Below are 25,600 nucleotides of genomic sequence, written 5' to 3'. Positions count from 1 at the left end.
CAGATTTACCACCCTCGAGAAATTCCTCCTCATCTCCTTCCTATAGGAACGTCCTTTAATTCTGAGGCTATGCCCTAGTCCGAGACTCTCCCACTCGTGGAAACATCCTCTCAACATCCACATCTGGGTATCACCGGTAGATTCAGCAATTACTGCTCACCCCTTAATTTAGTTTAGAGACACAGCATGGAAAGAGGACTGAAAAAGTGTCCCATCCCGAAACATCACCCATTTTTTCTTCAGAGATACTACCTGACCTGCTGAGTTACTCCAGCACTCTGTCTCTGTCTTCAGTATAAACCAGCATCCGTAGTTCCTTCCTACACAAGGCAGTTTTCAAGAGAGAGTTAGATTTAGCTCTGAGGGCTAAAGGAATCAAGGGATATGGGGAAAAAGCAGGAATGGGGTACTGATTTTAGATGATCATCCATGATCATATTGAATGGCTTGCTGGCTCGAAGGGCTGAATGGCCTACTCCTGCATCTATTTTCTATGTTTCTACGATCGGGAAGAGCTTTCCCGGGGAATGAGGGATGAGGTGCTTTGCCGGAGATCCTTAACTTCAGGGGTGTCAGGGGTTATGGGGAGAAGGCAGGAGAATGGGGTTGAGAGGGAAAGATAGGTCGGCCATGATTGAATGGCGGAGCCGACTTGATGGGCCGAATGGCCTCATTCTGCTTCCATCACTTACGAACTTCGGCGAGCGCAGGCAGCAGTGAAAATCTGGGCCATCAAATTAGCACTAAATTCCTATTTCCATGCGACACAAAATGAAAATTGTACTCTGATTTCACCGTGCCTACGTGATTATCCTGCCTGGTGCAGTATCGTTCAACTCAGAGAGCCTGGGAAAACGAGGCAATCTCCCACAGGAAGGCACAGCTTCAAGGCTGATCACAGATGGGATCGAGGCAGCCCGACCCACACTTGAGTCCTGCCCTGCAAAATATCTCCACAAATCTATCACTTTGCGTTAAAATAATTAAGAGCTTGCACATTACATTAAAACGGAATATTAATGGGAGCACCCAACCTCCCTTACTCCCCACTCTAATTAAATTCAGGAACATTCGGAAGTTCTGTGATAAGTCTCAAGGGCAAAGTTCACGCTGGACTCATTTCTGGGATAACCTAAATCCAGGTACCTCAGCTACATTAGACACAGAATGTAGAACAGTACACCGCAACAACAGGCCCTTCGGCCCACAGTGTCCGTGCTGAACTTGATGCTGAGACCGTCCTGCACATAACCCATTATCCCTGCATATCCACGTGCCTATCCAATAGTCTTTTAAATGCCACTATAGTGTCTGCCTCTACCACCACCCCCAGCAGCACGTTCCAGGCACTGACCACCCTCTGTGTGAGAAACTTGCACCGCACACTGGGGCGGTACAGTGGCGCAGCGGTAAATTTGCTGCCGTGCAGCACTGGAGACCTGGGTACGACCCTGACTAACGGTGCTGTCAGCGACTACGTGGGTTTTCTCCGGGTGCTCTGGTTTCTCCTCACATCCCAAAGACTTGCACGTTTGTAGGTTAATTGGCTTCGATCAATTGTCCCTGGTGTGTAGGATAGAACTAGCATATGTGTGATCGTTGGTTGGGGTGGACGCAGTGGGCCAAAGGGCCTGTTTTCATGCTGTATTTCTAAATAAACCAAACTAAACTAACCTCCTTTAAACGGTGGCGCAGCGGTAGAGTTGCTGCCTTACAGCAAATGCAGCGCCGGAGACTCAGGTTCGATCGTGACTACGGGCGCTGTACTGTACGGAGTTTGTACGTTCTCCCCGTGACCTGCGTGGGTTTTCTCCGAGATCTCCGGTTTCCTCCCACACTCCAAAGACGTACAGGTATGTAGGTTAATTGGCTGGGCAAATGTAAAAATTGTCCCTAGTGGGTGTAGGATAGTGTTAATGTGCGGGGATCGCTGGGCGGCGCGGACCCGGTGGGCCGAAGGGCCTGTTTCTGCGCTGTATCTCTAAATCTAAAAAATCTAAATCTAAACTTTGCTCCTCTTAAAGTTTAAGGTATAGATTTAGATTTTTTAGATTTAGAGATACAGCGCGGAAACAGGCCCTTCGGCCCACCGGGTCCGCGCCGCCCAGCGATCCCCGCACATTAACACTATCCCACACTAGGGACAATTTTTTTTAAATTAATTTTTTTACATTTACCCAGTCAATTAACCTACATGCCTGTACGTCTTTGGAGTGTGGGAGGAAACCGAAGATCTCGGAGAAAACCCACGCAGGTCACGGGGAGAACGTACAAACTCCGTACAGACGACGCCCATAGTCAGGATCGAACCTGAGTCTCCGGCGCTGCATTCGCTGTAAGGCAGCAATTCTACCGCTGCGCCACCGTGCCGCCGTTTTACTTATACTTTTTTTCCATCCTGATTCTGATTGTCCATCCTATTCATTCCTCTCATAACAGAGAATGCTGGGAAGGTAAAAGAGACCGAAGAAGGGTCTCGACCCGAAACGTCACCCATTCCACCTCTCCAGAGATGCTGCCTGTCCCGCTGAGGCACTCCAGCATTTTGTGTCTATCTTCAATTTAAACCAGCATCTGCAATTCTTTCCTACACAAGCTGGGAAGAGAGAAGGGGTTAATCTTTCAGTTTGACAACCACTCGTCAGAAACCCAGTTCTGATTGTCGATGGGAGAAATTCACTTGGAGTCCAGGGTCTACGCTCAAAACAAACTCTATTTATTACAAATTGTAGAAACAAGAACTGCAGATTCTGATTTACAAAATAATGTACTGCAGTGGAGTTGCTGCCTTACAGCTCCTGAGAACCAGGTACGATTCTGACTATGGGTGCTGTCTGTGCGGAGTTTGTACGTTCTCCCTGTGATCGCGTGGGTTTTTTCCGGGTGCTCCCCCATTCCAAAGACCAGTTCAGTTGAGTTTAGTTTATTGTCACGTGTACTGAGGTACAGTGAAAAGCTTTGGTTGCGTGCTAAACCAGCCAGCGGAAAGACAATACGCGATTACAATCGAGCCATTCACAGTGCACTGATAAAGTAAGAAATGTTGCTGTTGGAGCAGAGATTTAAGAGTGTGGAACGATTGTAATAGATGATTGTAAATCTGCTTCTGTGGCTATCAGGCAAATAGTCGCCTGGGTTGGGCGCCATCTTGGAAGCAAAATGTGCAGGTTTGTAGGTTAATTGGCTTTGGTAAAATTGTAAATTGTCCCTTGTGTGTAGGATAGTGTTAGTGTACAGGGTTAGTGAAAGTTAGGGTTAATGAGTCTGAAGAAGGGTCTCGACCCGAAGCGACACCCATTCCTTCCCTCCTGAGATGCTGCCTGACCTGCTGAGTTACTCCAGCATTTTGTGAAATAAATATCTTAGTGTACAGGGTGATCGCTGGTCGGCACGGACTCGGTGGGTCCGAAGGGCCTGTTTCCGCGCTGTATCTCTAAAGTCTAAAGTAAAGTCTAAAAGATATAAAAAGCTGGAATAACTGGGTGGGTCAGGCAGGATGCTGCCTAACCTGTTCATTTACAACAGCATTTTGTATCACTCTTTATTGCAAATTGGCCAACTTGCGAGACACATGGTGTAGGACAGATGCTTCCTGTGCTCGGGTAGATGCCTGTCAGATACAAAGCATACATCACTTTTTACACTACCCCTTATCTAAAAACTACGGCCCTACTCTGGCCCACCGGGTCCATGCCGACTAGCGATCACCCATGCACTACTTCCATTCTACACACTAGAGACAACTTACAGAAGCCAATTAACCTACATACCTGTACATCTTTGGAGTGTGGGAGGAAACCGAAGATCTCGGAGAAAACCCACGCAGGTCACGGGGAGAACGTACAAACTCCGTACAGACGGCGCCCGTAGTCAGGATCGAACCTGAGACTCCGGGCCTGCATTCGCTGTAAGGCAGCAACTCTACCGCTGCCCCACCGTGCCGCCCTGGCCATCACTGGCCTTTTATCATACAACACCATGAGTATGTAACTTTAGTGAGTGGGCGTTCTCTAAATTCTCTTATGATCCCGGGGATGAATGGATTAACATGTGATGATTGTTTAACGGCACTGGGCCTGTACTCGCTGGAGTTTAGAAGGATGAGGGGGGACCTCATTGAAACGCACAGAATAGTGAAAGACTTGGATAGAGTGGATGTGGAGAGGATCTTTCCCCTTGTGGGGGAGGCTAGGACCAGAGGACATTGCCTCAGAATAAAAGGACGCACCTTTAGAAAGGAAGTGAGGAGGAATTTCTTCGGTCAGAGGGTGGTGAATCTGTGGAATTCTTTGCCACAGAAGGCCATGGATATTTTTAAGGCGGAGATTGACAGATTCTTGCTTAGTACGGGTGTCAGGGGTTTTAAGTTTTAGTTTTAAGTTTTAGAGATACAGCACGGAAACAGGCCCTTTCGGCCCACCGGGTCCGCGCCGACCAGCGATCCCCACACATTAACACTATCCTAATACCCACGAGGGACAATTTTTTACATTTACCAAGCCAATTAACCTTATGGGGAGAAGGCAGGAGAATGGGGGTGAGAGGGATAGATAAGCTGTGACTGAATGGCAGAGTAGACTTGATGGGCTGTCTGACCTAATTCTGCTCCTAAAACTAATGAACTTAGTAATGAGCTTGCATCGCTGTCAGGTTTTAGTGATGCGATGGTACTGTAAGGGTTACCTCATGTTTTCAAGTTACATATTACAGGAGCCGCACGATTGACAGAAATGTGTTTGCCCAGCCATGGTTCTAACTAAATGAGATTTTTCTTGTCTTTTCTTCACTGGTGTTTCCACAGAGTTTCACACTTTGAAGACTTTCTTGTTTAATGCCATTGCTGTTAACAATGTCAAGCAGAAATGTTATACAGGATTTTCTTCAGGCTTTTATTCTCCTGTTAGTCTGTGCTTTGGTAATTTTCCCTGCACTGCTCAAATACAGCAGAATGTCGTTACATCTTTCAATATTTGCTGTACAGAAACTATTGTACAGCTGTGCAGCAGTCCTGCGACAGGTTTAATTAAATCCTCAATCATTGTCCTCATTGAACAGAACCACAAAAAAACGACATCACAAGTTATATTTACTCTCTCTGAATGAAAGTAATTGCACTATCCAGGCAGCAGAAAGCACAGGAGGATGAGGGGGGATCTTACAGAGGTGTACAAAATCATGAGAGGAATAGATCGGGTAGATGCACAGACTATCTTGCCCAGAGGAGGTGAATCGAGGACCAGAGGACATAGGTTTAAGGCGAAGGGGAAAAGATTAAATATGAATCTAAGGGGTACCCTTTTCGCACAAAGGGTGGTGGGTGTATGGAACAAGCTGCCAGAGGAGGTAGTTGAGGCTGGGACTATCACAATGTTTAAGAAGCAGTTGGACAGGTACATGGATAGGGCAGGTTTGGAAGGATATGGACCAAACGCGGGCAGGTGGGACTAGTGTAGCGGGGACATAGTGTGTGTAAACTCACACACTTACTTCATGCAAGCCACCCTTGCCTTGAGGTAATGTAAAGCTGGGTTGTATTCGCATCTATGCCTTCTCCGAGTCTGATTTCCCCATGTACAGTCTTGCAGTTCCATTGACTCTAGCCTGGTACCATGGACACCTGTTGTGGAGTGAGACCAACCCTTCGGGTACCAGATCCTCAACATATGGCTTCTCCCCAACTCATTGCTTTAAAAGAACCTTTGAGTTTTCTTTTAAATGCTTCTGACAATCATCAACATTTAAAAAGAAATGAACCAATAGTTTAAATTGCACTTGCGTAACTCGGCAGGTCAGGCAGCATCCCTATATCTTGTACTAAATGTTTAGTTTAGTTTAGTTTACAGATACAGTACTGAATCAGGCCCTTCGGCCCACCGAGTCCTTACCGACAGGCGGGTTCCCATTCACTAACACTGACCTACGTTGGGGACAATTTTTACATTTACACCGAGCCAATTAACCTACAAATCTGTATGTCTTTGGAGTGTGGGAGGAAACCAGTTCTCAGAGGAAACCCACGCAGGTCACGGGGAGAACGTACAAACTCCGTACAGACAAGCACCCGTGGCCAGGATCGAACCAGGGTCTCTGGCGATGTCAGTGCTGTAAGGCAACAACTCTACCGCTGCGCCACCATTGTACCCTTTATTCTTCATATGTGCACTGTAGACGGCTTGATTGTATTGCTGTATAATCTTTTCTCTGACTGATAGCACGCAAACAAAAGATTTTCACTGTACCATGCCCACTGTACCATGTGACAATAAAAAACTAAACTGAATTAAACTGGACAACAATAGACAATAGACAATAGACAATAGGTGCAGGAGGAGGCCATTCGGCCCTTCGAGCCAGTACCGCCATTCAATGTGATTATGGCTGATCATTCTCAATCAGTACCCCGTTCCCGCCTTCTCCCCATACCCCCTGACTCCGCTATCCTTAAGAACTCTATCCAGCTCTCTCTTGAATGCATTCAGAGAATTGGCCTCCACTGCCTTCTGAGGCAGAGAATTCCACAGATTCACAACTCTCTGACTGAAAAAGTTTTTCCTCATCTCAGTTCTAAATGGCCTACCCCTTATTCTTAAACTGTGGCCCCTTGTTCTGGACTCCCCCAACATTGGGAACATGGATAGGTGATGTTTTGGATCGGGAAGAAGGGTCCTGATACGTGATGTTTCCCGACCTGAAAGTAGGGTGGGGGAGGGATGGAGAGAGAGGGAAAGCAAGGGTTACTTGAAATTAGAAACTTGAAATCAATATTCATACCGCTGGGTTGTAAGCTGCCCAAGTGAAATATGAGGTGCTGTTCCTCCAATTTGCATTTGGCCTCACTCTGACAGTGGAGGAGGCCCAGGACAGAAAGGTCAGTGTGGGAATAGGAGGGGGAGTTAAAGAGTTTGGCAACTGGGAGATCGCGTAGGCCAAGGCAGACTGAGCGGAGGTGTTCAGCGAAACGATCACCCAGTCTGCGCTCGGTCTCGATTTTGTTTATGAGTTGAGTAAGTTGACATGACCTTGAGACGAACATGGCTGAGAATCCCTCTGGATAATGGGAGATCGACGGCAGTCTCGCTACCAATGCCTCCTTTCCCAACCCTGCTTCTGTCAGCTGCGTGAGGTTGCACTGCGGTAGCCCATCTATCAGTTGATCTTGTCAGCCCCAACCTCCCATGAGTACACTCCCCTTCAACTCCAGCCGCCGGACCCCAGAGCTGAACAAATCTGCTGGTAACCATGTCAACCTACATGCCCCCAGCTCCCAACCCCCAACACTCCTCACCTCATCATTCCAAAGAGGAGCATCGAAGGGAATACTCTGGCCTTTCGTCAAACTCAAAGGAGCTGCCAACGTGAAAAAAACATCTCCATTTTGAACTATGCTTCCGCGCTAGTGAGATGGGCACGTGCTCAAGTCATCTATGAGGAAACGCACTGACTTAAAAACATAGAAACATAAAAAATAGGTGCAGGAGTAGGCCACTCGACCCATTGAGCCAGCACCGCCATTCAATATGATCATGGCTGATCATCCAGAATCAGTAACCATTCCTGCTTTCTCCCCATATCCCTTGATTCAGTTAGTCCTAAGAACTAAATCTAACTTTCTCTTGAAAACGTCCAGTGAATGCTTTGCCACAGAAGGCTGTGGAGGCCAAGTCAATGGATATTTTTAAAGCAGAGATAGATAGATTCTTGATTAGTACGGGTGTCAGGGGTTATGGGGAGAAGGCAGGAGAATTGGGTTAGGAGGGAGAGATAGATCAGCCATGATTAAATGACGGACTAGACTTGATGGGCCGAATGGCCCTACTCTACTATCACATATGACCTTATAACATGCCAATTTCTGGTGATTTGGCTGGTCCAAATGCAGGTGTAAAATTTTGAGCAGAGCACGAAGCAAAGTTATGATGGTGTTGTTTCAATACAATTTATGTGCAGTTTTTGTACTAATTCTCAGGTGTCTTGTACTTTCAATTCTTTGAATGAATTTTTATCGCATCAGTGGAAGTCAAATTGAAATGGTCCCATAGGCGCTTGTTTGTCAACACCATCTGTGTGCTCTTTACATCGAACAAGCCTTCGCTGTTACTTAGTTTAGTTTAGTTTAGAGACAGGCCCTTCGGCCCATCGAGTCCGCACTGAGCAGCGATCCCCACACACTAACACAAGCCTACACACACTAGGGACAATTCACACTTACACCAAGCATACGAACCCAAGGCAAATAATCTACAAACCTGCACGTCTTTGGAGCGTTGGAGGAAGCTGAAGATCTCGGAGAAAACCCACGCCGTTACGGGGAGAACGTACAACCTCTGTACAGACAGCGCCCATAGTCAGGTTTTGAACCCGGGTCTCCTGCGATGCAAGTGCTGTAAGGCAGCAACTTTACCACTGCGCCACCGTGCCGCTCTTACTGAAGCTTGTTTCAGCACCACACACTCGAGGTCAGTCAAAGTCCAGTGCTAGCAAATTGCCCAGGTAGGTCCCAGTAACATATGCAGGTACCTGCCTCTCATAGGACCATAAGACCATTCGACGTAGGAGCAGAATGAGGCCATTCAGCCCATCGAGTCTACTCCGCCATTCAATCATGGACGATCACCTGTCCCTTTACCTCCCCCCTCAACTCCATCCAAGGACCCTAACAGTCTTTCCAGGTGAGACAGGGGTTCACCTGCATCTCCTCCAACCTCATCTATTGTATCCGCTGCTCTAGATGTCAACTTCTTTACATCGGCGAAACCAAACGCAGGCTCGGCGATCGCCTTAACCAACCTGATCTCCCGGTGGCTGAGCACTTCAACTCCCCCTCCCACTCCCAGTCTGACCTTTCTGTCATGGGCCTCCTCCAGTGCCATAGTGAGGCCCACTGGAAATTGGAGGAACAGCACCTCATATTTCGCTTGGGCAGCTTGCAGCCCAGCGGTATGAACATTGACTTCTCCAACTTTAGATAGTTCCTCTGTCCCTCTCTTCCCCTCCCCCTTCCCAGTTCTCCCTCTATCTTCCTGTCTCCACCTATATCCTTCCTTTGTCCCGCCCCCCTGACATCAGTCTGAAGAAGGGTCTCGACCCGAAACGTCACCTATTCCTTCCCTCCTGAGATGCTGCCTGACCTGCTGAGTTACTCCAGCATTTTGTGAATAAATGTTTTTCCATCTCAACCCTTTTCTCCTGCCTTCTCCTCCTAACTTTTAACACTCAAGAATCTATCAATTTCTGTTTTAAAAATACCCAATGACTTGGCTTCATAGCTGCCTGTGGCAATGAATTCCACAGATTGACCACAATCTGGCTAAAGAAATTCCTCATCTTCATTTTGAAGATTCCCATCAATACCCCATCAACACGAGTCCCACCTGCGTGCATAACCCTCCAAACCTGTCCTATCCATGTACTTGTCCAATTGCCCCTTAAATGTTATGATACTACATCCTCCAGGAGCTCTTTCCATGTGCCCATCAACCTGTGTGAAAAAAAAGTTACCCCTCAGGTTCCTATTAATTCTTTCTCCCCTCACCTTAAACCTATGTCCTCTGTTTCATGATTCCCCTATTCTAGGCAAAGAACTGTGCATTTCCCCTCTCATAATTCTGCACACCTCTATAAGATCACTCCTCATCATCCTGCACTCCAAGGAATTGAGTCCTAGCCTGCTCAACCTCTCCCTATAACTCAGGCCCTCAAGTCTTGGCGACATCCTCATAAACCTTCTCTGCACCCTTCCCAACTTGACAACATGTTTGCTATAACATGGTGACCAAAACTGAACACAATACTCTAAATGTGGCCTCGCCAATGTCTTGTACAACTGCAACATGACCTCCCAACGTCTATACTCAATACTCTGACTGTTGAAGACCAATGTGCCGAAAGCCTTTTCTTCTGGATTAACATCTTGTTGCATTTGCTTACCGTGAAGAGCCAAAGATCGGTGCACAGAGTCCCATTCAGCCCACTGTTTTTTGATGGGTTTCAAACTAATTTGGTCATTCCAAAGATAATACAGAGAATGCCATGGATCAGTGTGTCTTTAAGTCAGCATGACAAAGATCTTTGCGGCACGGTGGCGCAGCGGTAGAGTTGCTGCCTTACAGCGAATGCAGCGCCGGAGACTCAGGTTCGATCCTGACTACGGGCGTCGTACTGTACGGAGTTTGTACGTTCTCCCCGTGACCTGCGTGGGTTTTCTCCGAGATCTTCGGTTTCCTCCCACACTCCAAAGACGTCCAGGTACGTAGGTTAATTGACTGGGTAAATGTAAAAATTGTCCCTAGTGTGTGTAGGATAGTGTTAATGTGCGGGGATCGCTGGGCGGCGCGGACTCGGTGGGCCGAAGGGCCTGTTTCCGCGCTGTATCTCTAAAATCTAAATAAAAATCTATCCAATGAGAGTTCCAGTCAGGAAATCAATTGTTTTTGAAAGATTTATTTTCAAAATTAGTTTATAGTTTTTCTTTTCCCCAGTTTTAGAGATACAGCGTATACTACGGCCCACCGGGTCCACGCCAACCAGCGATCACCCATACACTACTTCCATTCTACACACTAGGGACAACTTACAGAAGCCAATTAACCCACAAACCTGTGAGCCTTTGACAATAGACAATAGACAATAGAAAATAGGTGCAGGAGAAGGCCATTCGGCCCTTCGAACCAGCACCGCCATGCAATGTGATCATGGCTGATCATTCTCAATCAGTACCCCGTTCCTGCCTTCTCCCCATACCCCCTGACTCCGCTATCCTTAAGAGCTCTTTCCAGCTCTCTCTTAAATGTATTCAGAGAATTGGCCTCCACTGCCCTCTGAGGCAGAGAATTCCACAGATTCACAACTCTCTGACTAAAAAAGTTTTTCCTCGTCTCTGTTCTAAATGGCCTACCCCTTATTCTTAAACTGTGGCCCCTGGTTCTGGACTCCCCCAACATTGGGAACATGTTTCCTGCCTCTAACGTGTCCAACCCCTTAATAATTTTATACATTTCGATAAGATCCCCTCTCATCCTTCTAAATTCCAGTGTATACAAACCTAGTCGCTCCAGTCTTTCAACATACGACAGTCCCGCCATTCCGGGAATTAACCTAGTAAACCTACGCCGCACGCCCTCAATAGCAAGAATATCCTTCCTCAAATTTGGAGACCAAAACTGCACACAGTACTCCAGGTGTGGTCTCACTAGGGCCCTGTACATGGATTGTGGGAGGATACCGAAGAACTCAGAGCAAACCCATGCGGTCACGGGGAGAACGTACAAACTCCGTACAGACAGCACCCGCAGTCAGGATCGAACCGGGGTCTCTGGCGGCAGCACTCTACCACTCTACCACTGCACCACCGTGCCACCCTCATTTTTAACCAGTTAAAAAATTCACGTTGATAAGATCAAAAGTGATTGGAGCAGAATTATGCCATTTGGCCCATCAAGTCTACACTGCCATTCACATCATGGCTGATCTATCTTTCTCTCTCATCCCCATTCCCCTACCTTCTCCCCATTACCCCTGACACCCGTAATAATCAAGAATCTATCAATCTCTGCCTTTAAAAACATCCATTGACGGCCTCCACAGCCTTCTGTATCTCTATAACGCTATCTCTCTAAAACTAAAAAATATATAAATCGCTGTTTGTGTCAAACAAAATGTTTAAATGCTGTTCAGAAATATATCATTCAGTTTGCTATTAGTTCTCTGACACCGATGTTCAATCTCAATGTTATGTTGATGGCATAACCCACTTATTAATTCAATTTAATTTTCAAAACCAGAGTTATGTTTATGTTTTGCAACACATAATTGATAACTGCGTTAGTTCACGAGAAGCTTTGAGCTGGCAAATCATTAAAAGTCAGTGCTACCTTCCTTCAGAAACACCTTCAATGTCACACGCTTTCCACAAATGCATTATTAATAAGAAAAATTCATCAGAAGGGGCTCCATCCATTGGAGGTGAAGCAAATATGACATTTAAATAGGACTGTGCCTGTGAAAAAAAATCTCAAACAAAATTTTACTCACACCAACTCTTATCTTCGAAGAAACGAAAGAATAAATAATACACCCCGAGTTTCTGATTTTTTTAGTTTAGAGATACAGCGCAGAAACTGGTCCTTCGGCCCACCAAGTCCGCGCCGACCAGTGATCCCCGCACTTAACAATATCCTTCGCACACGAGGTACAAATTATACTTATAGAAAGCCAATTAACCGACACACCTGTACCTCTTTGGAGCGTGGGAGGAAACCGAAGATCTCGGAGGAAACACACGCAGGTCACGGGGAGAAACGTACAAACTCCACGCAGACAGCACCCGCAGTCAGGATCAAACTCAGGTCCCTGATGCTGTAAGGTAGCAACTCTACCGTTGCGCCACCGTGCCACACTCCATTCTCTCTCCTCCACCTGATTCACTTGCTAATCAACTCCTCCTCAATTTCTTGGCCATTGCTTCAGAATGCATGATCCGGGAGAAGTTGTTGGTGATATTTGTTGTTGGAAGTAATCTCAACTACCCCCTCTGGCAACTTTTTCCATACACCCACCACCCTTTGTGTGAACCAAGTGCCAGCGATGACTCATTCTCCCGTCTCCAACAATCCCCCTTCTCTTGGAACCCCCCCCCTCCCTCCTCCCGCACCCCTGCCGGCCTCCTGCTCTGCTCAACTAATGACATGATGCAGTGGCTGGATACAGCAACATAAATCCCAGGACTCAGCTACGGATAAAGGATCCGGGGATCTGAGGTGAAACAGGATGGGATCAGAAACAGACCGAACAGACGCAGTCTCAGAGTTACGATACGATACGATACGATACAATACCATAGAACTTTATTTATCCCAGGAGGGAAATTGATCTGCCAACAGTCATAAAAACACAAAATACATGAAACATGGAATTAAAGTGACGTGTGGAAAGGCTTGGGGGACGTGCAAAAATCGGGGAGGGTGGGGGGAGGGGAGTCAGTCTACCCCACGACAGAAGGGGGAGGAGTTGTACAGTCTGTTAGCCACAGGGAAGAAGGATCTCCTGTGGCGTTCTGTGCTGCATCTTGGTGGAACCAGTCTGTTGCAGAAGGTGCTCCTCAGGTTGACCGGTGTGTCATGGAGGGGGTGAGCTGTATTGTCCAAGATGCTCCGCAGTTTGGGGAGCATCCTCCCCTTGAAAGACCGCCTCCCGTGAATCCAAGTCCGCCCCCAGGACGGAGCCAGCCTTCCTGATGAGTTGCGCGCGCGCACACGCATGCACACACACACACACACGCGCACACACACGCACACACACACACACACGCACACACACACGCACACACACACACACACACGCACACACACACATACATACATACACACACGCACACACACACACACACACACACACACATGCGCACACACGCGCACACACGCGCACACACGCGCACATACGCACACACACACGCGCGCACACACACACGCGCACACACACACACACAAGCCCCTGCTGTACTTGCTCCTACCCCGATTGTCGAATGAGGCCCTAATTTATGGGTGAGGACGCACTGCTGGTGCCAATTAGCAATCAATATTCGACAAGTTCGTTTCCTCCCTGCAGGGCTCGTGCATTGAGAACTGCATTTCATATCAGGTGGCTTCTCTTCCCATTATATGTCGGTGATGCCACCACCGAGAACAGATGGCAAGTTAAAAAAAAAAAAAAATCACACTCCCAAAACCATCTGCAAATAACACGTCAATTTAGCTCCCATTGCAAAGAGGAATTTGCATCTAATTTTTACTTTAATTCTTATTTAGCATGTGCTGCAAATGAATGCATGACTTTTGTTGCCCACAAATTATCATGAATTATCACCACGTGCCCACTTTGTAGAGTTATAAATTGGAAGGCACGGCTCTGTGGATATTCTTTCTCTTTGCAGAATTATCATTGAATTTTCTTTTGGGATGTCAAGCAGAACAGAAGGCTGTGGAGGGCCAAGTCAGTGGATATTGTTCAGGCAGAGATAAATGGATTCTTGATTAGTACGGGTGTCAAGGGTTATGGGGAGAAGGCTGGAAAATGGGGTTAGGAGGGAGAGATAGATCAGCGATGACTGAATGGCGGAGTAGACTAGAGGGGCCAAATGGCCTGATTCTACTCCTATCACTTTTGACCTTATGAGTACAATTTGGCTGGGCCTGGGTACCCAAATCCTGTCAGCTATATTGTTGCAATTTTCAACATGGAAAATAAACTCGTTTCATTTCAATGATTGCACATTTAGAAGGTTGTATTCCGTTGGCGCAAACAGACTGGAGATTCACTTTATCCTCAGCAATAAACGTGGGCCTTTCCAGTGACACCCATGTCCCGCAAAAAATTTTGTAGATGCCCTCCAAGGCTGGTAGCTGTGTTCTGATGGCCCTCTGAGCTCTACGGACTACCCGCTGAAGAGCTTTCCTCTCTGCCTCTGTGCAGCTGAGGTACCACACAGGGATGCCATGCGTTAGGATGCTTTCTGTGGTGCAGCGGTAGAATGTCGTCAGCAGCTGTTGGGGTAGACCAGACTTTTTCAGTGTTCTTAGGTAGAACAGTCGTTGCTGTGCCTTCTTGACCAGCGCAGCAGTGTTATTGGACCATGTTAGGTCCTCCGAAATGTGAGTGCCCAGAAACTTGAAGCTGGACACTCACTCCACACTGTCCCCGTTGATAAAGATCGGGGCGTATTCCCCATTATGTGACCTACGGAAGTCGATGATCAGCTCCTTGGTCTTGGTGGTGTTTAGGGACAGGTTGTTATCAGAGCACCAGTCCGCCAGGTTCTGCACCTCCGCTCTGTATTTTGTTTCATCACATTAATTTGTCCAATTACAAGCTGTAAATGTTCGATAAAGGTAGCAGGTCAGGCAGCAAGTCCGCGGAGAGAAAACAAATCAATATTTCATGATGAAAGCTCCTTAATCCGAAACGTTAACTCTGCTTCTCTCTCCACAGATGCTGCCTGTTGTGTTGAGTATTCCAGCATTAGAGTGCTACAGTCATATGCCAGCTTAGTTTATTGTCGCGTGTCCCGATGTTGGGGAAGCCCAGAACAAGGGGTCACAGTTTAAGGATAAGGGGGAAGTCTTTTAGGACCGAGATGAGAAAGTTTTTTTTCACACAGAGAGTGGTGAATCTGTGGAATTCTCTGCCACAGAAGGTCGTTGAGGCCAGTTCATTGGCTATATTTAAGAGTTAGATGTGGCCCTTGTGGCGAAAGGGATCAGGGGTATGGAGAGAAGGCAGGCACGGGATACTGAGTTGGATGATCAGCCATGATCATATTGAATGGCGGTGCAGGCTCGAAGGGCCGAATGGCCTACTCCTGCACCTATTTTCTATGTTTCTATGTTCTATGTTTCTATGTCCCGAGGTACAGTGAAAAGCTTTTGTTGCGTACTAACCAGTCAGCAGAAAGACGATACATGTATAGAATCGAACCATCACAGTGTACAGATACATGATAAGGCAATAACGTTTATTGCACGGTAAAGCCAGTCGAGTTAGTGCAACTGGCTTGAAAAATTATGATTATTTCCAGAGGTAAAACTCATTTGAAGCTCAATTACCATTTAAAGCTAAACGTTACTAATGTGTGCATTACCATTTAAAACCAAATTTACCAAATGTAGCAAATATATTTGTGACATCAGACTTAATGGTCGCTCGGGGCGATTGTATCTCTTTCCATTTTGTTCTTATTTCCACATAACACACATTGGTCTTTATGTAGTCAGGTGCAGCTCACTAGAGGACTGGATCCTCTATTGAAAGGAACTGCTTTGTGAAGTGTGTGGATTTGTATGGGTGGAAGAGGTTATTTCATGCAGTCACCGGAGTGCCGCAAGAATACATAACAAAACAAACCACTACATCAATTTTGGCTAGGATGACAAAGAAAACAAATGACGATTTATACAATAATGCAAAAGCAAGAACAAAATGGGGGCACAATGGTACAGTTGCTGCCTTATAGTGCCAGAGACAAGGGTTCGATCCTGACTACAGGTGCCGTCTACCCCAACAGCTGCCGACGACCTTCTACCGCTGCACCATAGAGAGCATCCTAACACATGGCACCCCCGTGTGGTACCTCAGCTGCACGGAGGCAGAGAGCAAAGCTCTTCAGCGGGTAGTCCATAGAGCTCAGAGGACCATCGGAACACAGCTACCAGCCTTGGAGGGCATCTACAACACACGATGCCTCGGAAAAGCCACCAGCATCCACAAAGACTCTTCACACCCCTGCAACAGTTTGTTCGAACTCCTTCCATCGGGCAGACGATACAAGGCCTTCTACGCCCGCACCTCCAGACTCAGGAACAGCTTCATCCCCAGGGCCATAGCTGCTATGAACCGGTCCTGCTGAGCCGGATGGTCACATCGCACAGTGATCCGGCACAGATCTACTTGCATTTTATTCTGTCTTAAAACTGTTACAATTTGTTTCGCTGGGTTGCTGACTTGCTAATTAAATTATTGCATCGTATGGGAGGCGCATTCCCAATCTCGTTGTACCCCTGTACAATGACAATAAAGATATATTGTATTGTATTCTTTTGTATTGTATTGTATTGTATTGTACGAAGTTTTCCCTGGGAGCTCTGGTTTCCATCCACACTCCAAAGGCGATCAAGTCTGAAGGCTAATTGGCTCATTAAAATTGTAAATTGTCTCCAGTGTGTGAAGGATAACGTTAGTGTGTCGGGATCGCCGGTCGGTACAGACTCGGTGGGCTGAAGGTCCTGTTTCCGAGCTGTATCTCGACACTAAACTAAACTAAACTAAACATGACAAGAAGGGTCTCGACCTGAAACGCCACCCATTCTTACTCTCCAGAGATGCTGCCTGTCCTGCTGAGTTACTCCAGCCTTTTCTGTATCTCTTCGGTTTAAACTAGCATCTGCAGGTCATTTTTTAAGATTTTTTTTTAGATTTAGATTTAGAGATCCAGCGCAGAAACAGGCCCTTCGGCCCACCGGGTCCGCGCCGCCCAGCGATCCCCGCACTCTAACATTATCCTACACCCACTAGGGACAATTTTTACATTTGCCCAGCCAATTAACCTACATACCTGTACGTCTTTGGAGTGTGGGAGGAAACGGAAGGTCTCGGAGAAAACTCACGCAGGTCAGTCACGGGGAGAACGTACAAACTCCGTACAGACGGCGCCCGTAGTCAGGATCGAACCTGAGTCTCCGGCGCTGCATTCGCTGTAAGGCAGCAACTCTACCGCTGCGCCACCGCGCCGCCCTATATTTTCAAACTATATGTTCACAGATCATCACATTCAAATAAATAGGAATCTGATGCTTCTCCACGAGCCTGATTAAGAAGGCCACATCTTGTACTCGTTATGGATCTTAAAAGAAAAACGGCTTAACATCCCATCCCTTGCACGGTGCTTTCAACAAAGCAGCACTCCCTCATCACTGCACCACGTTTAGTCCAATGCTTGCCAAAATGCAAAGCAGTTTTATGTTCGAAACCAACCTATTAAGATCAGGACTGTGTGTGTCAAAACTGGTCTTAGCCAAATTATCCAATATGTTGCATCCTAAGAAGCTATTTGGGGATAAACATAAACATAAAACCCTGAGCAATGAATTCTGACTAACGTGCAGCAGTTATCATTTGTGCATGAACTGCATCAAACCAGCATCAAACCAGATATGCCAGCAGCATGATCCAGGACGAGTCGCACCCTGGCCACTCCCTCTTCTCCCCTCTCCCATCAGGCAAAAGGTACAGAAGTGTGAAAACGCACACCTCCAGATTCAGGGACAGTTTCTTCCCAACTGATATCAGGCAACTGAACCATCTTACCACAAAATATACCGCGAAATATGAGGTGCTGTTATCCGATATGTTGCACCCTAAGAAGATATTTGCAAATAAATATAATATAAAAATCCTGAGCAATTAATCCTGCCTAACATGCAGCAGTGATCATTTGTGCATGATAGGCAATACCATGCATCAAACCTCCAGAGTCCATTTTAATTAATCTGCACTGATTTCCCACACAATCTCTGCATCACTAAAAACTCCTTGTGATGTTTTTACAGAGGGCAATCACTGGCAGACCACGAGGACCTATTCCTTAACTTCATCGATCAGGAAGGTAACTTAATCAACTGTATTCCTTTGTGATAAAGCCAGAGAAAGTAATAATGCCAATAACGATGTTCCCTCCTGGTTGTCCATGAAAGGAAAATCAACATATTTTCATTCAAACTACTTTTCAATTTATTTTGCTAAACTTTATACGCTGGCTGATGGGGTGGCTGGTGAGGACAAGGGGGACTCTGTCCTTGTTACGAATGGGGGGAGGGGGAGCAAGAGCGGAGCTGCGGGATATAGAAGAGGCCCATGTGAGAGCCTCATCTATAATGGAAGAGGGGAAGCCCCGTTTCCTAAAGAATGAGGACATCTCTGGTGAAACACCTCATCCCAGGCGCAGATGCGGCGTAGACGGACGAATTAGACGTAGGGGATAGACTTTTTGCAGGAGGCAGGTTATGTTATAATTTAGAAACAATACGGTGTGTGCATTTAGATTTTTTTTTTTGAAATGGCCTCATGTATGTGTGTGTGTAATATTGCAATAATCATCTATGTAGTTCAGAGCTTATTTGAAGTTTGTGTGTGGCCCTGGAGTCCGGTGGCCGAAGCAAACAAATAAGATAGATCTGGCTCTGCGTTCCTCATCTCCACATATGTGTGTGTAGATATATATATATATATATATATACACACATACACACAAAGACACATACATATAGATATATATATACATCTATATATATGTTATGTATATATGTGTATTTTAAGTATGTGTATATATAACAACTTTTTTATATTGTTTACAATGTACTATGTTTACATATTCTGTTGTACCGCTGCGAGTAAGAATTTCATTGTTCTATCTGGGACACACGACCATAAAACACTCTTAATTCTCTTGACTCTTGTGTTACTTTGCCGGTGAAAAAGAAAACACATTTTCAGGCACCTGTAGGTCAATGAATGAATGAATGAATGAATATGTTTATTGGCCAAGTATGTACACATACGAGGAATGTGCCTTGGTGCTCCGCTCGCAAGTGTCAACAGGAACATATAGTAAGCAATTAAGAATAAGCAAAAAACATTAAATGAGACATTAATCTCGACCCATCTTCCTTACCTGCTTTTTGATTTATTCACAAAATGCTGGAGTAACTCAGCAGGTCAGGCAGCATCTCAGGAGAGAACTAATGGGTGACGTTTCGGGTCGAGACCCTTCGTCTCGACCCGAAACGTCACCCATTCCTTCTCTCCCGAGATGCTGCCTGACCTGCTGAGTTACTCCAGCATTTTGTGAATAAATCGATTTGTACTAGCATCTGCTGTTATTTTCTTATATCTTCCCTTACCTGCTTGATTGGTGGTGACGTTGACGGACACAAACTGCCTGGGGATGGGGCTGAGCTCGGACACTCCGTTCACCGCTTCGATCTCGAAGGTGTAGTTGGTGTGAGCCAGCAGGTCCACCACCATCACGGAGGTGTTCCTCAGTCGCGCCTCCTGTGGGATGTAGCGGACGGCGGCGCCGCACTCCCCGCACTGCAGCAGATCCACGCCGCACCTCCTGCACACCACCACGTACGCCAGGTCCTTCCTCCCGCCCGCGTTGGCCGGGGGGCTCCAATCCAGGATCACGCTGGTGTTGTTGATGTTGGAGATTACGTTCAGTGGGGCTGAGGGAGGCCCTGGAAACACCAAGAACGTAAAAACCATGCAATGCTTGCACGCCTGCGCTGCACGTTCGTAGAGACAAAATTGCTGGGGTAACTCAGCGGGTCGGGCAGTATCTTGGGAGGGAAGGAATGGGTGACGTTTCCAGGTGGAGACCCTTCTTCAGCCTGCACATTCCCCAGATTAACATCTCACAATGAATTCCTTTTTACGGTGATCGAGCCCGGAAACAGGTCTTTAGCCCAACCAGCCCCCATGCCATAAAGTCATAGATAGTGTGGAAACAGGCCCTTCGGCCCAACATGCCCACACCGGCCAATATGTCCCAGCTACACCTGTCACACCTGTCCGTGTTTGGTCCAAATCCATCCACATCTGTCCTATCGAACTGTTTCTTAAACGTTGGGATCGTCCCAGCCTCAACTACCTCCTCTGGCAGCTTGTTCCACACACCCACCACCCTTTGTGTGAAGCAAGTGCCGACCAAAGAGCCCCACCTACGCTGGACCCACCTGCCCACATTTGGACCATATCCTTTTAGTTTAGTTTAGAGATACAGAGTGGAAACAGGCCCTTCGGCCCACTGAGTCCACGCAGACCGGCGGTCCTCGCACGTGAACACTATCCTAAACACACTCGGGACAATTTACAATTTTACCAAGCCAATTAAACTACAGACCTGTACGTCTTTGGAGTGTGGGAGGAAACTGGAGCTCCTGGGCAAAACCCACACAGGTCACAGGGAGAATGTATAAACGCCATGTAGACAACAAGCACCGGTAGTCAGGATCGAACCTGAGTCTTTGGCGCTGTAAGGCATCAATTCAACCGCTGAGCCACCGTGCCGGCCTTTAATCCTTTCCTATCCATGGATCTGTGTCCAAATGTTGTTATAGGATCTGTCTCAACTCCCTCCTCTGACAGCACATTTCATATACCTACCACCTTCTGTGTGAAAAAATTGCCCCTCAGGTCCTTATTTCATCTTTCCCCTCTCATCTTAAACTTACCGTGAGACTCTGGGTAAAATACTTTGCATTCACCCTATCTCCACCGTTCATAATCTCATACACCTCTGTAAGATCACCCCTCATCCTTATGCACTGCAAGCTTCAGAGAGATTTGGGCCAAATGTGGGAAGGTGGGACTAGTGTAGATGGAGCAGCTTGGTTGCCGTGGGCAACGTGGGGAGGGCGAAGGGCCTGTTTCCATGCTCTACAACTCTGTAAATGCCAGGGACATGGGACGTTACTTTGTGTAACAGTGACATTCCCTGCTTTCCTTCAAGGCTCCAAGCCTTTCACAATTCTGTACGTTTCAATTCTTTCTCATTTTTTTAAACTCCAGCGAGTACAGGTCCAGTTGCCGTCAAACACTTGAGAAAGCAGGATGACATGGAAAGGTTGTGTGATCGATGATCGGCATTAAGTTGATGGGCCGAAGAGCCTGTTTATATGCCGCATCTTTCAATCAATTGATCATTGAATGTGTAGGAAGGAACTGCAGACGCTGGTTTAAACCGAAGATAGACACAAAATGCTGGAGTAACTCAGCGGGGCAAGCAGCATTTCTGGAGAGAAGGAATGGGTGATGTTTCGGGTTGAGACCCTTGTTTAGAATCAACCGTTGTATTCCAGGTAGTGATCAATTTCTGGCTGAACAAGATCCCCCTCATACCCCCTCTGACGCCTTGCCCCTTACCTCGATATGGGGGAAAATGTTTCCTTCTGCCTGCCCTCTTGAGGTCCCCCATAATTGTACATACTTCAATCCCTTCTTAATCTCCTCTGCTCCAGAGAGAACCTCCTCTGCTCCAGGTTCTCCAGACTTCCCTCTTAACACAACTGTTCTACCCTGGGCAGCATTCTGATAGACTTGGGAGCATTCTTGGGTGCTCCCCACCAGTATCACAAGCCAATTAGCCTGCAAACATGTACGTCTCTAGAGTGTGGGAGGAATGAGGACTAACCAATGCCATGCATCTCCGCGGGTAAATGTCGCTAGTATTAAAATTATTTGCACCAGTGACAAAGGCTGAAATAGCAACTTACAACATGATTTTATCGAAACGCATAAGATTATTAAGGGGTTGGACACGTTAGAGGCAGGAAACATGCTCCCAATGTTGGGGGAGTCCAGAACAAGGGGCCACAGTTTAAGAATAAGGGGTAGGCCATTTAGAACTGAGATGAGGAAAATCTTTTTCAGTCAGAGAGTTGTGAATCAGTGGAATTGTCTGCCTCAGAAGGCAGTGGAGGCCAATTCTCTGAATGCATTCAAGAGAGAGCTAGATAGAGCTCTTAAGGAAGGCGGAGTCAGGGGGTATGGGGAGAAGGCAGGAACGGGGTACTGATTGAGAATGATCAGCCATGATCACATTGAATGGCGGTGCTGGCTCGAGGGGCCGAATGGCCTCCTCCTGCACCTATTGTCTATTGTCTATTTGCAAAAAGAATGTTACAGCACATTGTGTGGTGACCGGAAGCTCATACAGCACTCCAGCAGAAGAATGACCAAGTTTTTATCAGCTCACTGCTCTTGTATTCAATGCCTCAAAGGGCAGTGGCACAGTGGTAGAGTTGGTGCCTCACAGCGCCAGAGAATCGGATTCGATCCTGACGACGTGCGCTTGTCTGTACAGAGTTTGTACGTTCTCCCCGTGACCTGCGTGGGTTTACTCCGGGAGCTACAATTTCCTCCCCCACTACAAAGATGTACAGGTATGATAGGCTAAGTGGCTTGGTAGAATTGTAAATTGTCCCCAGTGTGTGTATGATAGTGTTAATGTGCGGGGAACGCTGGTCGGTGCAGACTCGGTGGGCCGAAGGGCCTCTTTCCGCAACGTATCTCTAAACTAAGCTAAACTAAACTATGCTGTGGGGCCCCGTGATCAAATTGACCAAGAAACAGAACGTTATACAGTTATGATATATTTTGATTCAATATTATTGCTGTCCTGAAATAATACCATTTAAAATGTGCTGTAACATTCTTTTTGTAAGCCACGTTGTAAGTTGCTATTTTAGCCTTTGGCAAATAATTTTAATACTAGCAACGTTTACCTGCGGAGATGTGTGGCATTGGTTAGCCTTCATTCCTCCCACACTCCAAAGATGTACAGGTTTGTAGGGTAATTGGCTTGGTATAAATGTAAATTGTACCTAGTGTGTGTAGGATAGTGTTAATGTGCGGGGATTGCTGGTCGGTGTGGACTTGGTGGGCCGAAGGGACTTTTTCCGCGCTGTATCTCTAAACTAAACTAAACTAAACTAATGAGGACCAATGTCCCATATGCCTTCTTAACCATATTATCTAACTGTGATAGACACAAAATGCTGGAGTAACTCAGCGGGTCAGGCAGCATCTCAGGAGAGAAGGAATGGGTAATGTTTCGGGTTGAGACCCTTCTTCAGACTGATGTCAGGGGAGGGGGTGGGACAAAGATAGGATGTAGTTGGAGACAGGAAGACTAGTGGGAGAACTGGGAAGGGGGAGGGGATAGAGAGGGGAAGCGGGGACTACATGAAGTGGGAGAAGTCAATGTTCAAACCGCTGGGGTGTAAACTGCCCAATGAGGTGCTGTTCCTCCAATTTGCGCTGGGCCTCACTCTGACAATGGAGGAGGCCCAGGACAGAAAGGTCAGATTGGGAATGGGAGGGAAGGTTGAAGTGCTGAGCCACCGGGAGATCAGGTTGGTTGAAACCGACTGAGCGGAGGTGTTCAGCGAAACGATCGCCGAGCCTGCACTTGGTTTCGCCGATGTAGAGTTGACATCTGGAACAGCGGATACAATAGATGAGGTTGGTGGACGTGCAGGTGAACCTCTGCCTCACCTAGAAAGACCAAAGGTTTATCCACTTGTGATGCAGTTTTCAAGGAACTTTGGAATTGCACACTAATGTCCCTCTGTTCCATAATACTACACAGAATATTATCTGAAGAAGGGTCTCGACCCGAAATGTCACCCATTCCCCCTCTCCAGACATGCTGCCTGTCCTGCTGAGTTGCACCTGCATTTTTCAACTATCTTCCGTGTAAACCAGCATCTGCAGTTCCTTCTTACACACATCATTCATGGTCTATGTCCCAACCTCACTGGTGGTATGAACGTATCACCCAAAATGTATCATAAGGTCATGAGGAATAGGAGTAGAATTAGGCCATTCAGCCCATCAAGTCTACTCCGCCATTCAATCATGGCTGATCTGTCTCTCCCTCCTAACCCCCTTCTCCTGACTTCCCCCCATAACCTCTGACACCTGTACTCATCAAGAATCTATCAATCTCTGCCTTAAAAATATCCACTGACTTGGCCTCCACAGCCTTCTGTGGCAAAGAATCCCACAGATTCACCACCCTCTGACTAAAGAAATTTCTCCTCATCTCCTTCCTAAAAAAACATCCTTTAATTCTGAGGCTATGACCTCTAGACTTAGACTCTCCCACTAGGGGAAACATCCTCTCCCCATCCACTCTATCCAAACCTTTCACTATTCTGTCTGTTTCAATGCGTTCCCCCCTAATGATGGGCCCAGTGCTGACAAACGCTCATCATAGGTTAACCCATGCATTCCTGGGATCATTCTTGTATCAGCTGAAGTTCACCTGGATTAAACTCCATTGACCATTTCCCAGCCCATTTCCCCAATCGCACCATTGTCACCCTGCATCCTGAGACTACCCTCCATCCTCCCAACTACTCCACCAATCTTGGTGGCATCCCCATCCATTCATCGGTGGCAGCAGTCTGGACCAAGTGAAGTGGGTCAAATGCAAGGGCACTTTCTGTGTCCCTGTGCCAGCAGTGCGAATGCCAACACCCTGAGAGAGAAGGGCAAGTTCTTAACCCACACTCCTGCCATTCTTGCAGGCACAAGCATCAATTGAAGTCCGGCAGATGTAAGAATGGTTCACAAAATGCTGGAGTAACTCAGCAGGTCAGGCAGCATCTCGGGAGAGAAGGAATGGGTGACGTTTCGGGTCGAGACCCTTCTTCAGTCTGAAGAAGGGTCTCGACCCGAAACGTCACCCATTCCTTTTCTCCCGAGATGCTGCCTGACCTGCTGAGTTAGTCCAGCATTTTGTGAATAAATCGATTTGTACCAGCATCTGCAGTTATTTTCTTATAGTAAGAATGGTTCAGTTTAGTTTATTGTCACGTGTGCCGAGGTGCAGTGAAAAGATATTTGTTGCGTGCTATATCCAGTCAGCAGAAAGACAATACATGATTACGATCCATCCATTTACATTGTGTAGATACATGACGAGGGAATAACTTTTAGTGCAAGGTAAAGCCAGGATAGTCCATGGGTCACCACAGAGGTTGATAGCAGTTCAGCACTGCTCTCTGGTTGTGGTGGGATGATTCAGTTGCCTGATAACAGATGGGAGGAAACTGTGATCAGGCAACTGAATCATCCTGAATCAATGGTGCAGTGCCCACTATGTTTCAGCTCTGTGCCAACCGCTAACTGCAGATCGCCCTGCTGACATCTGCAGCTGGATGGCAGATGTTATCACAACAGATGTGTACAAAATCATGGAAGGAATAGACCTGGTAGACTCACAGAGTCTCTAGCCCAGAGTAGGGGAATCGAGCACCAGCGGACATAGGTTTAAGGTGAGGGGGGCGGGGAAGATTTAATAGGAACCTGAGGGGTAACTTTTTCACACAAAGGGTGGTGGGTGTATGGAACAAGCTGCTGGGGGAGGTAGTTGGGGCAGGGACTATCGCAATGATTAAGAAACATTTAGACAGGTACATGGATAGGACTGGTTTAGAGGGATGTAGGCCATACGCAGGCAGATGGGACTAGTGTATACGGGGCATGT

At 46.9% G+C, this 25,600-nt stretch overlaps 1 protein-coding gene across 5 annotated transcripts in view; it reads right to left on the bottom strand.

The window, feature by feature from the left end:
* LOC144612030 (ephrin type-A receptor 5-like) overlaps nucleotides 1–25,600 on the bottom strand; it is a 317,322-nt gene that overhangs the window by 108,416 nt on the left and 183,306 nt on the right. For all 5 annotated transcript variants that reach the window (XM_078431503.1, XM_078431511.1, XM_078431540.1 and 2 more), the window contains exon 5: nucleotides 19,446–19,781. In XM_078431503.1, the coding sequence (XP_078287629.1) occupies nucleotides 19,446–19,781 (336 nt within the window). The remainder of the gene's footprint in view (nucleotides 1–19,445; nucleotides 19,782–25,600) is intronic.

The sequence above is a fragment of the Rhinoraja longicauda genome, chromosome 3 (genome assembly GCF_053455715.1).
Source record: "Rhinoraja longicauda isolate Sanriku21f chromosome 3, sRhiLon1.1, whole genome shotgun sequence".
Classification (NCBI taxonomy): Eukaryota; Metazoa; Chordata; class Chondrichthyes; order Rajiformes; family Arhynchobatidae; genus Rhinoraja; species Rhinoraja longicauda.
This window is presented reverse-complemented; position numbering and strand designations above follow the sequence as displayed.